At 37.3% G+C, this 16,589-nt stretch overlaps 1 protein-coding gene across 2 annotated transcripts in view; it reads left to right on the top strand.

Moving 5' to 3' along the window:
• LOC124778020 (trehalase-like) overlaps positions 1–12,228 on the top strand; it is a 26,946-nt gene extending 14,718 nt beyond the window's left edge. For both annotated transcript variants that reach the window (XM_047253599.1, XM_047253598.1), the window contains one exon: positions 5,031–12,228. In XM_047253599.1, coding sequence (XP_047109555.1) covers positions 5,043–6,839 — 1,797 coding nt within the window. In that variant the 5' untranslated portion in view covers positions 5,031–5,042 and the 3' untranslated portion in view covers positions 6,840–12,228. The remainder of the gene's footprint in view (positions 1–5,030) is intronic.
• Positions 12,229–16,589: the final 4,361 nt, after the last annotated feature.

Here is a 16,589-nt window from a genome sequence, read left to right as displayed (position 1 = left end):
GTAAATATGACTCTGTTGACCGTACAGTAAAGCTTGCAACAGGCAGCATGCGAAAGACACAAAGAAACAAATATTGTTAGTAATGAATACTAAAAACTGTACCAATATAGTAAAAGAAAATTAGATAGGACTAATTATGATGGTAAAACTCATGACTCTATTTGAAGTGTATTGTCTGCAAATGACAGCAATAATAAAAATTTGAAATTAGTTAAGAAGTATGCTAATGTGTACACTGTATTTAAAAGGCCATTTTTAGTAGGGCTACCAATATTGCGAAAAATGAGCAGGATTGTAACAACTCAAAAGCTTGTAACTGTTTTTTCCTTCTGGGCGAAAAGTAGAAATGGAGCCTTTGAAGATAACACAAATGATTATTTTGGACGGTATAAAAGAAAATATTCAGGCAGTGAAATGAGGAATTGATTACATGCAAATGTCATATGAAATTTATGAGAGTTAGTAAGGCACAAGTGCGGAGGATGCAGTCATCTTGAGGCCAGATCTGTCGTGCCAGAAAAAAGTATTGTTATGTAGAAACTAGTAAGTAAGCATTTAGATATTTAAGATGTTGTTGTTATTGTGGTCTTCAGTCCTGAGAGTGGTGTGATGCAGCTCTCCATGCTACTCTATCCTGTGCAAGCTTCATCTCCCAGTACCTACTGCAGCCTACATCCTTCTGAATCTGCTTAGTGTATTCATCTTTTGGTCTGCCTCTACGATTTTTACCCTCCATGCTACCCTCCAGTACTAAATGGGTGAACCATTGCTGTCTCAGAATGTGTGCTACCGTCCGATCTTTTCTTCTAGTCAGGTTGTGCCACAAATTCCTCTTCTTTCCAGTTGTATACAGTACCTCCTCATTAGTTACGTGATTTACCCATCGAATCTTCAACATTCTTCTGTAGCACCACATTTCGAAAGCTTCTATTCACTTTCTGTCTAAACTATTTATCGCCCACGTTTCACTTCCATACATGGTTACACTCAATACAAGTACTTTCAGAAACGACTTCCTGACATTTAAATCTATACTCGATGTTAACAAATTTTTCTTCTTCAGAAACGCTTTCCTTGCCATTGCCAGTCTACATTTTATATCCTCTCTACTTCGACCATCATCAGTTATTTTGCTCCCCAAGTAGCAGAACTCCTTTACTACTTTAAATGTCTCATTTCCTAATCTAATACCCTCAGCATCACCTGATTTGACTACATTCCATTATCTTCGTTTTGCTTTTGTTGATGTTCATCTTATACCCTCCTTTCAAGACACTGTCCATTCCGTTCAACTGCTCTTCCAAGTCCTTTGCTGTCTGACAGAATTACAATGTCATCGGTGAACCTCAAAGTTTTTATTTCTTCTCCATGGATTTTAATACCTACTCCAAACTTTTGTTTCCTTTATTGCTTGCTCAATATACAGATTGAATAACATCGGGGAGAGGCTACAACCCTGTCTCACTCCCTTCCCAACCACTGCTTCCCTTTCATGTCCCTCGACTCTTATAACTGCCATCTGCTTTCTATAAAAATTGTAAATAGCCTTTTGCTCCCTGTATTTTACCCCTGCCACCTTCAGAATTTGAAAGTGTGTGTTCCAGTCAACATTGTCAAAAGCTTTCTCCAAGTCTACAAATGCTAGAAACGTAGGTTTGCCTTTCCTTAATCTTTCTTCTAAGATAAGTCATAGGGTCAGTATTGCCTCACGTGTTCCAACATTTCTGCGGAATCCAAACTGATCTTCCTTGAGGTCGGCTTCTATCAGTTTTTCCATTCGTCTGTAAAGAATTTGTGTTAGTATTTTGCGGCTGTGACTTATTAAACTGATAGTTCGGTAATTTTCACATCTGTCAACACCTGCTTTCTTTGGGATTGGAATTATTCTATTCTTCTTGAATTCTGAGGGCATTTCACCTGTCTCATATATCTTGCTCACCAGATGGTAGAGTTTTGTCAGGACTGGCTCTCCCAAGGCTGTCTGTAGTTCTAATGGAATGTTGTCTACTCCAGGATGCAGATAAGAAAAGCAAAAGAAATGAAAAGTGAGAGGTTATATGAAAGGAGAATATTGTGTCTACATCATTGTACTGAAATTAACACTCAAGTGTTTATTCTGATTGCAAATAGCATGGACACCTAAATCTGTCTGTGCAACTCTGATTTCTGTTTGTTGGTATGTGTTAACAAAATATTTTGACATTAGACCACAACAGTAAATGCCTTTATTTTAATGATTACTTCACTCTCCATGACTCCCTCTCCCCTCCCCCCCCCCCCCCCCCCCCCCCCCCAATTTTGTGACATGACAAAATAAACTGCCCATATTTGAACTTCTTCAGTACTTTCTGTCAATCTTATCGGGTAAGGATCTAATATTGGGAAGCAGTGCAGCAGAAGAGGATGGACAGTTGTGGTCTAAGTGGTCTCTTTAGTAGATTTGTTGCACCTTCCAGATACCCTGCCAACAAAACAGTCCTTGGTTCACCTTCCCAAAATATTTTCTATGTGATGGTTCCAATTTAAATTGTTCATAACTGTAATCCCTAGGTAGTTAGTTGAAACAACAACCTTTAAATCTTTAAATGTAGACAAACGTGGTATTCCATTATGATCTATTGTTAGCACTATTGATTATCCGACCTGTAGGGTAAACAAACAATTGGCCACTCTCCTACAGGCATTTATAGGAAAAGCTGACATTGGTATTAAAGCTTCTGGTTATTTTCTCAAACAATTAGAAGCTCTCAGGGTGAATCCAATGGTGAGGTCAGTTTTGATTCTGTACCACTATTTACTATGATTCCTCTTAATGAGGTAATGTCACAGTTGGAAAGTATTTTCACAAACAATATTGCAAATCTCTTTAGATATTATCACACTTTCAGTGGGACTACAGATTCTATGAGCAAACTCATAGTGCGGTTATGGGGAACCCATCAGTACAGTTTAGAGATTTTTTATATGGAAAAATTAAGAGAAGCAGCCCTTCAAATGATAGAGAAGAAATCCCCACATTGGTTTCAGCATGTTGTTGACACTTTCATTATGACCTCTTGGAGAAAAAGGAAGAAAAAAAACATTGGAACTTTAGGGAACAAAGTCTAGAGAAAGTCCAGTCATACATGTAAGTACCTTCTCAGAAATTAGTCACCATCCCAAACAGGAAAGAGTGATCGAAACATTGGTGCACCAGGCAAAAAGAATATTTGAAGCAGAAACTCGATCATTTCAAACCTGCCTTGAAAAGAAATGGTGACTCTGATGAAAAGATACATAGGGCATGCCACCCTAAAATACCTGGCACTTCTAGTTAGAAAGAACCAACTAAAGAGACTTTCCCCTCTCATTTACGCAAAACAGTCATACGTCACCTGAGCAGAGTACTGAGAAGAGAAGTGAGTAAACCAACAAGTAAGGTGCACATATATTGGAACATTGCAAAGGACCTGCGCCAACTGCTTGCCACAGCAGGAGTATGTAAAATCCCTTGCATATGTAGCCAAGTGTGCATAGTAACTGCAAAAAGAAGCATTAACACCCACCTCAAGGAAAACAAGAGCAACCAAATAAAAATGATGATCAAAGTCATTTTGATAAAGATTTAAAATTAAAAAATTTCAAAGCACCAGACAAGATTTAAACCCACAACTGTTGGTGTAGGGTTATGCTACACAACCAGTTTCTGTTTTTAAAGGTATGTAGGACCACGTGAAATTCCGAATTGCCCCCCCCCCCCCCCCCCCTCCAATTACTTGCACATGAAGGCCACCAGGATGAATGGCTGCAGGGTGAGAGACCACTGACCTTAACCTACATCACCATATAGATGTTTTCTCCACCACCAGGAACCTCTTCTTGTTAGTTTTCAATAGATATTAATGATTGAGGAAAAGAGAAACTGACAAATAAGCAGAAGTGGAAACCAGTGTGGTAAGCTTTCAGGAAAGTATAGAAGAGCAGTTAGCATAAACTAGGACTAGATCTTAGTCCGTGCTCCCAACCACACCCCATACTCTTCTCCCAACAATACCTGTCGGTTCTAATCATTGGGAAGATGTATTTCATGAAATAGAGGATTGTTCAACCAATTGAGTGCTTTTACCACACAAAAATATTAAATGAGAATGAATTTGTATATAATTGTATGTTGACTACATAGTAATTTGAGGCAGAATAGTGGCTCAGTAGCACTGTGGAAAGTCATAACCAAACCATGCAAAAAACAGCAGCAGGAGCTAATAGTGGGCTCTGATTCTAAGACTATAAATGTTGCTGCCAGGCAGAAGATTAAAACTGTAGGTGAGGTGTCAAAAAGTTTTGTTAAATTACAGGTTCTGAGAATAGAGACTTCTATCTGTAATTGGCTCGTACACTTCCATAAGATTGGTGTTGTGCACTATGATAGCACAGCCATCTGGAAGGTGAGTACTAGTTCAGTCCGAGAAGAAAGGATTAAAAAATTCTTTGGATGGTTGCTAAAAAAATTCTTTAGATGGTTAATTTAAATTAACTGATTGCAGTGCTGATGTGGCTGCAGGAACTGCTCCCAAACATTTTACAGGAAGTGTAACAACAGTTTTGAAAAATATAGTTCTGCCTTTGAAATAAGACATAGTCAATTGCATTGTCTGAAAGAATTGGAGGAGGAGGGAAAGAAATTGTCTTGCTTGTTAACTGATTAAAACATCTTGAGAGGTATATTGTACATTATCCCATCTTGGAGAAGTTTGAAGAGACTTAATGTTACAACAAAAGGAAAAAGAAAGTTAGTCTCTAATGTGAAACATTACCTGTAATATAATAGCACAGATCCATTACAGTGATCAACAAAATATCCTGTGATTGCCAAGTAAATGTTTCACAGTTAATACTAGCAGTCTTGGTATATGTATTAATTTCACTAGCATATTGTGAAGTATTTAGAGTGGAGTACTAGTTAAGTCTAGTTATGTAAAGTAAATTAGTTAACTTATATCAATTTTGAATGTCCCTTCATTTGTAACTGATGTTATTTATTTCCTTTTCAGTTTGTTTCGGAGATGTTCCTCGAAAGCGAAGTCATTCTATGCCTTGCTTTGATGTCACTCGTCTCTGGAAGCGACACTCTGCCTCCGACATGCGATAGCAACATATACTGCTATGGAGAATTGCTCCACACAGTGCAGATGGCCTCAATTTTCTCCGATTCAAAAACATTCGTGGATATGAAATTGAAATATCCTCCAAATGAGACGCTCCAACGTTTTGATGAAATGATGAATCGAACAAAGAAAAATCCTACACGTTTTGATATTGAAGTTTTTCTAAATGATACATTTGAACCAGCTGGCTCTGAATTTGAGGAGTGGGATCCAGAAGATTGGGTTGAGCATCCTGCATTTCTTGACAGAATCCATGATCCAGATTTGCGTGACTGGGCTAGAAAATTGAATTTGTTGTGGAAGTTCTTGGGCAGAAAGATAAGAACTGATGTGAAAAATAATCCTGATCATTATTCAATTATATATGTGCCAAATCCTGTAATTGTCCCTGGAGGGCGATTCAGAGAGTTCTACTATTGGGATTCTTACTGGATTGTAAGGGGCCTTTTGGTGTCACAGATGTATAATACTGTTAAGGGCATGTTACATAATTTATTATCAATTGTTGACCTTTATGGATTTATTCCAAATGGTGGCAGAAAATATTATGCTATGCGCTCACAGCCTCCACTACTTATTCCTATGATAAAAAGTTATGTTGATGAGACAAAGGATATTGACTTTGTCAAGGAACATATTGTCACCATGGAGAAAGAGTTTCAACATTGGATGGTCAATCACACCATCAAAATAGAAAGAGATGGTGTTCAGTATAAATTGGCGAGATACTTTGATCTGTCCTCAGGACCTCGACCTGAGTCATACAGAGAGGATTACACAAGTGCCCAAATATTCAGAACAGCAGAAGAAAAGGAAGCATTCTATTCAGAGCTAAAAACTGCTGCTGAATCAGGTTGGGATTTTTCAACTAGATGGTTTATTTTGAATGCAACAAATAAGGGAAATCTTACAAATCTTAAAGTGAGGTACATTATTCCTGTAGACTTAAATTCAATAATATTTTGGAATGCAAAGATACTTTCTGATTTTTTTATGAATGTTGTTAATGACGCAGAAAAGTCTAGTATGTATGAAGAAATTGCTGAACAGTGGAAGGAAGCAGTGACCAAAGTTTTATGGCATGAGGAAGTTGGTGCTTGGTTGGATTACGACACAATCAATGAGATCAAGAGAGATTATTTCTACCCTTCAAATCTGGCACCATTGTGGACAGGCTGCTACTATCAAAGTGATATGACTAGTGATCGTGTGGCAAAAATTATGAAATACTTGGAGAAATCGCAAATTATGACAAATCAAGGTGGTATACCTACGACAATGGAGCACAGTGGTGAACAGTGGGACTATCCAAATGCTTGGCCCCCTCTTCAGTATATAATGATCATGGGCCTGAACGCTACTGGGGATGACTGGGCGAAAGCACTGGCACTAGAGTTGACAGAGAGGTGGGTACATTCCAACTACAAAGCTTTTAATTCATCAGAAGCAATGTTCGAAAAGTATGATGCAACTGTCCCTGGAGGTTATGGAGGTGGTGGAGAGTATGAGGTACAGCTTGGGTTTGGTTGGACAAATGGCATTATACTGGAATTTCTTGATAAATATGGTGACATACTGCAGCCCGAAGACCAGTTCAACATACAGGCTGCTAGACTGGCGGGTGTAGGCATCATGTCAGCAGCAACAAATCTTATTTTAGTCTGTCTTTCAGTGGCATTTCTGTTAAGTATATGATTGTTCTTTTAGATTATTGAAATTATTATGGCCAAATGTGACAGTAATGAATTTTTTCTCCAAATTCTGTACAAAGGAATGTTAGAAGCATCCATAAAAAGCCTTGTAGGTTTTAAAAATGTTGCTACTCTTCCCCTCAAATGAGAATGTTTATGTGTCACTTGCGTATAAGTGTTAATTTATTATTTCTGAAGATCGTGTGTTCATCTGTCTTAAATTATGTGGAGACATGTTAATATTGTTGGTTTATGTTTTCGTTCGTCTGTTGTCAGCAGCTAAGAAATGAGCTATTTTGCCCTTCAACAAAGTATTTGTTACATGTCAAAGGTGATGTTCACAATTGCTATTTGTTGATTCGATAAATCATAGGTGATATGAGTTTAATTCCTCTTATGTCCTATGTCAAACCATGTTATTTATGCCATTGTTTAACTGGCTCAAAATTTGTCACCTCTGCTGTTAATACTGTGATGTAGTCATAATTTTAATGTATCTTGAAAACTGCGGGTCTAATGTGGCCTACATACAAATTCAGGGAAGTTAAATTTTTGCTGAAAAATTGATGCTAATAATAAATCTGAACAGCATTTGTGGACTAAGTTAGTGTATTTATTGCGATGCCTATTGGTTTAATGCATTCTGATAAATATCTAAGTTATGTTCATTTTGGAGGAAATGAGGAGGTGGCAAATTGTGATCAGTATTATATCCCAGTCATAAGATGCCCAATTTTGCCCCAGACTTCTGGTAAATAGTTTTTCCCATACCAAACTTGGTTATTCAAGTGAAAAGGCACAAAATCGCAATCTAAAAGCTTCTGTATCAACCCAAATAACGGCATCCTTTTTCCATGCAACCCACATGAAGTGAAGCTAGACAAGGCCATCTGTGAAGATAAATGATAAAGACAGCCTCGCAGAGTTAGAAGTTGACAGAGTAATACTTGCGGCTGCAGTGTTCTCAGATTATGGGATGCTTGCTGCATGTGGGAGTAATAGTGGGAGGGGAGGCAAGGTTATTAATAGCACCAGCATAATGTCACTTGCTTTAGATTCATTGGTTAGTACTGTAGCGTGTGCTTTGTAAAGAAACAGTTTTTTTTTCCATCCTCTCCTGACGAAGTGAAATAATAATTACTTGCCAGTATTTCAATAGATATTTTTGTGTTAAGGATTGTTTATGTACTGTTGCCCTGACATGAGAAATGTACCCTTATGTTCTGACTGTCTACAGTTTTATTTATTTTATTGCCAGCTGGCAGGTATTATCTACTCTCAAAAGACAAGATCCTTGTATTTAGCCTCCCGGAGGTATGTTTTACCCCTCAGCAATCGTTGCCTTTGAATAGCAGAGTTTTTAAGTATTAATACAGAAGTCGACTGTTTATGCTGCCGTCATTATGCAAGATTTCTTTTATGATGTGTTGTCCTTTCTTTTTATTTATTTCCCATGTAAATATTTCACAGATACATTTCGAGATGATGCTCAAATTATATAATTATTTAAGAAGAAAAATTGGGGGTCAAGCTTGCTTGGTATAGGTATCAGTTTATACTTACCTCTATTCTTCACTCCACTTTTTATACCATTAGTTTTGCCTTGAACAAAATTAATACCTTAAAATATTAATTATCACAGAGTTGTTCCATATTAGTATAGGTCTGAAACTGAAAACAGTTGTATGTAACATTATTTTTATTAAAAATTTGTGGCATTAATTCCTTGTATGCATCTGAATTTCATGTATGTGAAATTAATATGGATACTTCCTTTATTTATTTATTTTTAATTAAAAATATGGATGTTATTTTGAACACCACATACAGTCAGTTTTATAATTTCTTTGTTTGTGTAACTGAAGTTTGATACAGCGGTATAGAACACCTTTAGTTCTAAATATTTGCAGTCCATATATAAATGATCAAAAACATTACACAAGTGTATTACAAGTGAGAAATAATGTGAGATACAAATTTTACATTCAATAAATGTATATTTTTGTGCAGTATTAAAGTGAAAGTTATAAAAATTATACATGTTGAATAATCATTATGTAATTTAAGTTGATAATGATGCTGGGTAGAATGACAGTCATTCAAAGTATCCTGTCTATTGAAATTTACTGTTTAATGTGCTACCATGAGGAGCAGAAATGAACTCTACAAACTGCTGTAATCATCTAAAGATCATGTTCCAAAATGTTAGCTTTTTTATTTTTTTATTAGTCACTTGAGTCCCCATCACAGCGTTTCTCGTAAGGAGAGTCAGCGCTCATATGTACTGCAGTTTGTACTGTTAAAACCTAAATATTCCGTTGTACTGTGTGCCTTAATCTCAACTTCAAATGGAATGTATGTAATAAGCAATTTGTGGTAGTAACAAGCTAGTGTGTGGATGATGGTTATTGCTCTCATGTGGTGTTGCTTTTCTTTGAGTTTCTGACTGAACTTCTATCTTCTAAAAATGACAGGAGAAATTCTGGTTCCTACTTAAAGCTAATTTGTACATACTTAAACTTTAAAAGTATTGAAATATGTTCTTACCAGATTAATTTTGCCTGTTGAACTAAGTACACAGGTGTCAAGTTTATTTCTTGTTTCATCAAAAACTATGTTAACTGCCTGTTGTGCTGCGTGAATTCTTTTTTAGAATAGTAACCAGTCCCCCATTTTAGTGCTTTGCCCCCATGAATATCAAGCTTATAAGCGAGGGAAAAAAATTGTGCCTGCTTGAAACACTGAATAGATGAACACCAATAATGTGACTCCATGACCCAGTGTTGTAGGTAACATTCTCTCTAATTTTAAGTTTTTTTTTTTTAGTATCTTCCTCTTGCTCTCGGGCCAAAAGAATACTTGGTTCTAAAAACTTGAAATTTTCTCAACTTTCAGTATTTGATATTACCCTTCAAACAAGTAAGTTGAAGTTTCAGTTTATTACCTACGGTTGGATGCTGTTACGGAAAGTTCAACTAAAAACAAAATGTTTACTGAGCTATTTCCTCATAAGCTCAGTGGCTACTACCAATAGAATACTGAGTGCACATAAAAGCTCAAAATGTGGTAATATCACCAGTTTATGAACAGCATGCAAGGTTTTAAATTTCAAAAAAGACTTCTCTGTAGTAATATGTAGCCATGATATTTTGTTTGTGAAGAATTATTTACAGAATTTATTCCAATGAAATAGTCATTCTGAATGAAATTTTACAGTTGACAATGAAATGTGTTGTTGGATTGTCCAAGGGTAGTAGAGAGAAGCAGACTTGGATTGTATTTTGAAGTGAATATTAAATATTAGTCTCTTACTTTCACTGCAATTTGCTGCTTCTTGAATTCACAGGGTTTTACTTGGAGCTGTAGAGTCCAACTATCTCTCTGCTATTGTGAGTAATCTGTTCTGTCACATTATTTTCCTAGAGACTGCTAGTTCTAAACTGATAGAACAACAACATCTGTTGAGTTAGTAATGGGAGATGGGAGATTTTGGGCTGACTACAAAGTTCAGTTCTGCAGTGTGGTGGATTGTATGAAAATTCCACTGTGCTTGAGACAATGCTCAGAATTAAGTGCTGCTCTCTGTTGTCATCCCAACAACCAGTAGCTCATACACCATTTCATTGGAGATTGCCTTGTCTTCTCTTTGGCATTAGTGTATCTCAGTTTCATTGTAGTCTTGATCTTACAAGGAAGTACGTAAATCCCTATAGGGTTTGAGGTAGCTCTTTTCACTACTTAGGCACTCTTTATGTGGAATGAATATGAATTCTTCCACAGAGAGTAAATTGCTGCTTTTTAGAGGCCATACTCCTAAACCTTTCTTGCAGCACCTGTGATTTTTCCAAGTAAAGTCTGTTTTATTATCAAATCATTTCTGAAAATCACTGCGTTCTTCTGTGTATAGTCTCTGTGTACCATTCTGAGTTGTCCTGCACAAATGTGTCAAGCAGAAAATATGGCATTGCTTCAAAATAGCTCCAGAATGTCACTTACATTCATGGTCCCCTTAAAATTATTTTGTAGCAACAAAAGTTTCTGCTGGTGTTGGTGGTCATTCTGTATCTTCATCTAATGAGTCAATATTTGACTGTATATAAACCAGTTGTAAGTCTGTGTATGATCTCAAGTGTAATTACCAACTGTTTGCTTCAACATTTTAAGTGTCTTTGTTACAAGTCTGTGAAGCCTGGAACTTAATCAGACCTGCTGTCCTCTCACAGGACATCACACATTTTTTGTGCAAAAAACACAGATTTGAAAATATATCTAAAAATTATGATCACATAAGCTAAAAAGTTAATTAAATCATTCCTCATGGGCTGTGTTAAGTGTTTGTCAGTGGCTACTTGTCGTGCAGGCATTGTGTGTATAATGCAGATGTCAAGGCTTTATGGATGGTGCCTTATGAGTTAAGTGTGCAGTTGTTTCACATGATGTGGTGCAACTGGATATGGTTACAGATCAGGTGCAGTCTGCCTTTAACATAATTTGTTCCAAGTACTTCATTCAGACTTACAAGTTCTTGCCTGTAGCATATTGGATAGGTTGCTGATAGCCACATATATTTGGCTATCTTAATTTTTGCTCCCAAATGGTAAAATTTAATAACACTGTTAATTTGCACATTGGCTGGACAGGGTACTGACTCCAGGTTTTACGTTCTTATGGGCTGGACTCTGTTGTATGACTGGTTACTGTGGCTAAAGAGAAGAGGCATTCAAGAAACAGCTTGCCACCCCTTGTAACTTTGTATGCAGAATTCTAGGTTTAATGTACGCATGAAAGAATTAATGCAGAGCTAAGTAGCCCAAATTGACATACTTGCTGCCACTAAAAATTCACGATTCCTTGAAGGAAAACAATTTTTTGTTTATACTACAGATTGTTACAGTTGATTAAATGTAAGGAGTTTCTCTGTGTGTGTTTGTATTATGAAAATTTTGATAGTTGAGCAGTATGAGCAATCAGTGATAAAGAAAATAAGAAATATCTGTGATATTTTTATTGATGTACACAAAGTAAGCATTTCTTAAACGTAACATTCAATTAGCGCACAGAGCAGTATTCTGCCAAATGAAACTTGACTGCATGCTGTGCTTTGGAGATTGGTTCTTGATTCTCACCCCCCCCCCCCCCCCCCCCCCCCCTCCACCAACACACATACAAAAGAATTCATGCAGCAGAAGAATTGATAGTAATTTTGGCTGTGAACTTGATTTAGATGGTTCCTTTCCTACTATTTCAGTAGTAGTATTATTATAAATTATGTTCACTGACAGATATTTTTTCTGTTTTCACCGACTATTTTAAACTTGCATTTGTTTATATGTGTATTTTCTTTTATCTTTTGACTGTATAGTGTGCAATAAACACTCTAAAATGTTTCAATATATTTTGATTATTATTTTTTATCTTATGTTTCTAAATACCCCACAAAATTTGTTGCAGCTGTCTTTGTGCTAATGTGTTAGTGCTACTTTTTTTCATCTCGGGAGAAAAATATTCACAGAAGTGTTCTTGGGTAAAAGTAAGGGCACAACAAAATTAAAGCAAAAGAAGTACCCGAGTATGAAATGCAGAATAACATAATGTATAGCCATTTGAAAGATGCTACCTTTGGAACATTCACACAAAGAAGTGCACAAACACAGTTTTACCAGTGTAATCATTTCATGCGTTCTGATTGAAGACTGAGGGTGCTGACTGTTTCACCAGTCTCAAATTTGAATGATAATGTGTAGAGAACAACACTGTGACAAGACAGATGGGAAGTAATGGTTTGTTTCCAGGTTTTAAAGATGTACATTAGTTCCTTGGGAACTGGTGAGAGCAAAGAAAGCAACATCTAGAGGTTAAAAGTACACAACCCCTGGCTACAATTGCAAAGAGTTTTTTTCATGTATCTTTATGAGTTGGATATTATTGTGGTGTAATGTTTGATTTTAAGACAGCTAAGAAAGAAATGTAGTTGACTTAAAATTTAAGTTGCATGTTGTTTGTATGGCTGAGTCACACTGTAGAAGCAATGGCATTTAAGTATACTTTCTGAAGCTGTTCAAATTCTGTTGGATTATGTGTTGACATAATTTGCTTTTACAGTAATGTAGGTTTTGCTACTGATAACCAGTGTCTGTTGGACATTGTTTATTCCTCACATGCCAACATAATGAATATTTTCTTACTTTGGATGAAGTTACAATTTCGACAACATTTCTCTTCAGCAATTTGAATGATGAATTTGTTGTTTTTTCTTTTTTTTATCCTGAATACAGTAAGAGTACAAATGCCTTCTGAAGGTAAGAAGAGGCCAGCCTTAGTGGTTATTTTTAATTTTGAAAGTTTCCTAACAGAATTTTCCATTTTATGTAGAACTTGCCAATTACATTGTCTTAAACATTTGTTGTTTATGCCTGTGTTTTACAAAACCATAATGTTTCCTTACTGTTTAAGAGCCTTCTCATGGCAAAATGTAAATATATGGTTGACTTATATGCTGTAAGTCTATCTGTTCTTCACACAGTATGAATCCCTGAACCAACTATAAGTTACACTTTTTCTAAGCAAGTGCATCTGGAGGTGCATATGTTTGTAACCTGTGTACAAAATCTGATGAAACATTTCTTAATCAGTGTAATGATACTTTATTCCCTGTCAGTAAGTATTTCATTATCTGTCCAGAATTTAATCATAACTCAGTATACCTACCGTATAAATACTGGATTAATTTGACCTACAAACATACTTATTATTTCATTTCTGCTGTTAACACTTTAAATTAGCTCAGATTACTTTAGCTGAAAAACTTTACTATAGTCTTCTTTCTGCACAATGCGATGTAAAATAGGAAAACATTTAATTTTTCCTTATTTCTCCATTTGAAAATTTTTCCGTGTTATTTCTCCATTTGGAGGAGTCTGATGCGATGAATTCATTGTCACTTATCTTGTTTGTGAAACTATTGCATTTATTTCTATTTAGCTACATTATTTTTATAATCTTTGAATTGCTGTTAAATATGTAACATTGTTTTCCTAACTTTGTCTTTCCTGTCTGTAGGCTGAAAGCCTTTCTTCTGTTTCACTTATATTTCCTGTCCGCCCCCCGGTAGCTGAGTGGTCAGCGCGACAGACTATCAATCCTAAGGGCCCGAGTTCGATTCCCGGCTGGGTCGGACATTTTCTCCGCTCAGGGACTGGGTGTTGTGTTGTCCTAATCATCATCATTTCATCCCCATTGACGCGCAAGTCGCCGAAGTGGCGTCAAATCGAAAGACTTGCACCAGGCGAACGGTCTAACCGACGGGAGACCCTAGCCACACGACATTTACATTTACTTATATTTCCTCAAATTTTTTCTTGTTTAGGATTCTTCTGGTTTAGACTCCTAACAATTTTTACACAATTAGACCATGCCATTATCTTTGGTTCTTATTTCATTACCACGCACACAATTTCTCTGCTATTCCCACTACAATTTCTCTTACCACTTTTAATGTTTTTCAGCAGCAAGTTACTTTGGTGCTTCTACAATAGTTTTGGAAGTGTTTCTTGATTTTTATTGTTGGCTCAGATGTTTAACTGCCATAGTTGTAACAATCTATTTTAGCGTTCACTTTTCACCCATACCATAGACAATATACAATTAATAACAGACATCCAATCTACGGTTGCTGAATTTGCATTAGTCATTTTCAGTTCTGCATCCACATCTACATACATACTCCGCAATCCACCATACGGTGCATGGCGGAGGGTACCTCGTACCACAACTAGCATCTTCTCTCCCTGTTCCACTCCCAAACAGAACGAGGGAAAAATGGCTGCCTATATGCCTCTGTGCGAGCCCTAATCTCTATTATCTTATCTCTGTGGTCTTTCCGCAAAATGTAACTTGGCGGCAGTAAAATTGTACTGCAGTCAGCCTCAAATGCTGGTTCTCTAAACTTCCTCAGTAGCGATTCACGAAAAGAACGCCTCCTTTCCTCTAGAGACTTCCACCCGAGTTCCTGAAGCATTTCCGTAACACTCACATGATGATCAAACCTACCAGTAACAAATCTAGCAGCCCGCCTCCGAATTTCTTCTATGTCCTCCCTCGATCCGACCTGATAGGGATCCCAAACACTCGAGCAGTACTCAAGAATAGGTCGTATTAGTGTTTTATAAGCAGTCTCCTTTACAGATGAACCACATCTTCCCAAAATTCTATCAATAAACCGAAGACGACTATCCGCCTTCCCCACAACTGCCATTACATGCTTGTCCCATTTCATATCGCTCTGCAATGTTACGCCCAAATATTTAATCAATGTGACTGTGTCAAGCGCTACACTACTAATGGAGTATTCAAACATTACAGGATTCTTTTTCCTATTCATCTGTATTAATTTGCATTTATCTATATTTAGAGTTAGCTGCCATTCTGTACACCAATCACAAATCCTGTCCAAGTCATATTGTATCCTCCCACAGTCACTCAACGACGACACCTTCCCATACACCATAGGATCATCAGCAAACAGCTACACATTGCTATCCACCCTATCCAAAAGATCACTTATGTAGATAGAAAACAATGGACCTACCACACTTCCCTGGGGCACTCCAGATGATACCCTCACCTCTGATGAACACTCACCATCGAGGACAACGTACTGGGTTCTATTACTTAAGAAGTCTTTGAGCCACTCACATACTTGGGAACCATTCCCATATGCTCGTAGCTTAGTTAGGAGTCTGCAGTGGGGCACCGAGTCAAAAACTTTCCGGAAGTCAAGGAATATGGCATCCGTCTGATACCCTTCATCCATGGTTCTCAAGATATCATGTGAAAAAAGGGTGAGTTGCATTTCGCAGGAGCGATGCTTTCTAAAGCCGTGCTGATGGATGGACAGCAACTTCTCTGTCTCAAGGAAATTCATTATATTCAAACTGAGAATATGTTCGAGAATCCTGCAACAAACCGATGTTAAGGATATTGGTCTGTAATTTTGAGGATCCGTCCTTCTACCCTTCTTATATACAGGCATCACCTGCGCTTTTTTCAAGTCACTCGGGACTTTACGTTGGGCAAGAGATTCGCGATAAATGCAAGCTAAGTAAGGAGTCAATGCAGTCGAGTACTCTCTGTAAAACCGAATTGGAATCCCATCAGGACCTGGTGATTTTATTTATTTTCAACCCATTCAGCTGCTTCACAACCCCAGGGATGTCTATCACTATGTCCTCCATACGGGAATCTGTACGAGACTCATACGGTGGTATGTTTGTATGATCCTCCTGCGTGAAAGATTTCTCAAATGCTAAATTTAAAATTTCAGCTTTCGTTTTGCTGTCTTCCATTGCCAGGCCAGACTGATTAGTGAGTGACTGGATGGAAGCCTTCGACCCGCTTACCGATTTTACGTAAGACCAGAATTTCCTTGGGTTTTCAGCAAGATGTTTTGCTAAGGTATGACGGTGGTAGTGGTTGAATGCTTTGCGGATCGCTCTTTTTACAGCAGCACGAGTCTCTACTAACTTTTGCCTGTCATTCTCCCAATCTTTCTTGTACCGCGAGTGCAACTGCTTTTGCTTCCTGAGCATTCTCCGAATTGCGCTGTTAAACCACGGTGGGTCTTTTCCGTCCGTAACCCACTTTTTCGGCACATACTTGTCCAATGCGTGATTTACAATGTGTTTAAAATTTGCCCATAATTCTTCCACGTCCATCGTACCGGAAGTAAATGAAGTCGATTCATTTACTAAGTGGG

Source organism: Schistocerca piceifrons, chromosome 2, assembly GCF_021461385.2.
Source record: "Schistocerca piceifrons isolate TAMUIC-IGC-003096 chromosome 2, iqSchPice1.1, whole genome shotgun sequence".
NCBI lineage: Eukaryota > Metazoa > Arthropoda > Insecta > Orthoptera > Acrididae > Schistocerca > Schistocerca piceifrons.
This window is presented reverse-complemented; position numbering and strand designations above follow the sequence as displayed.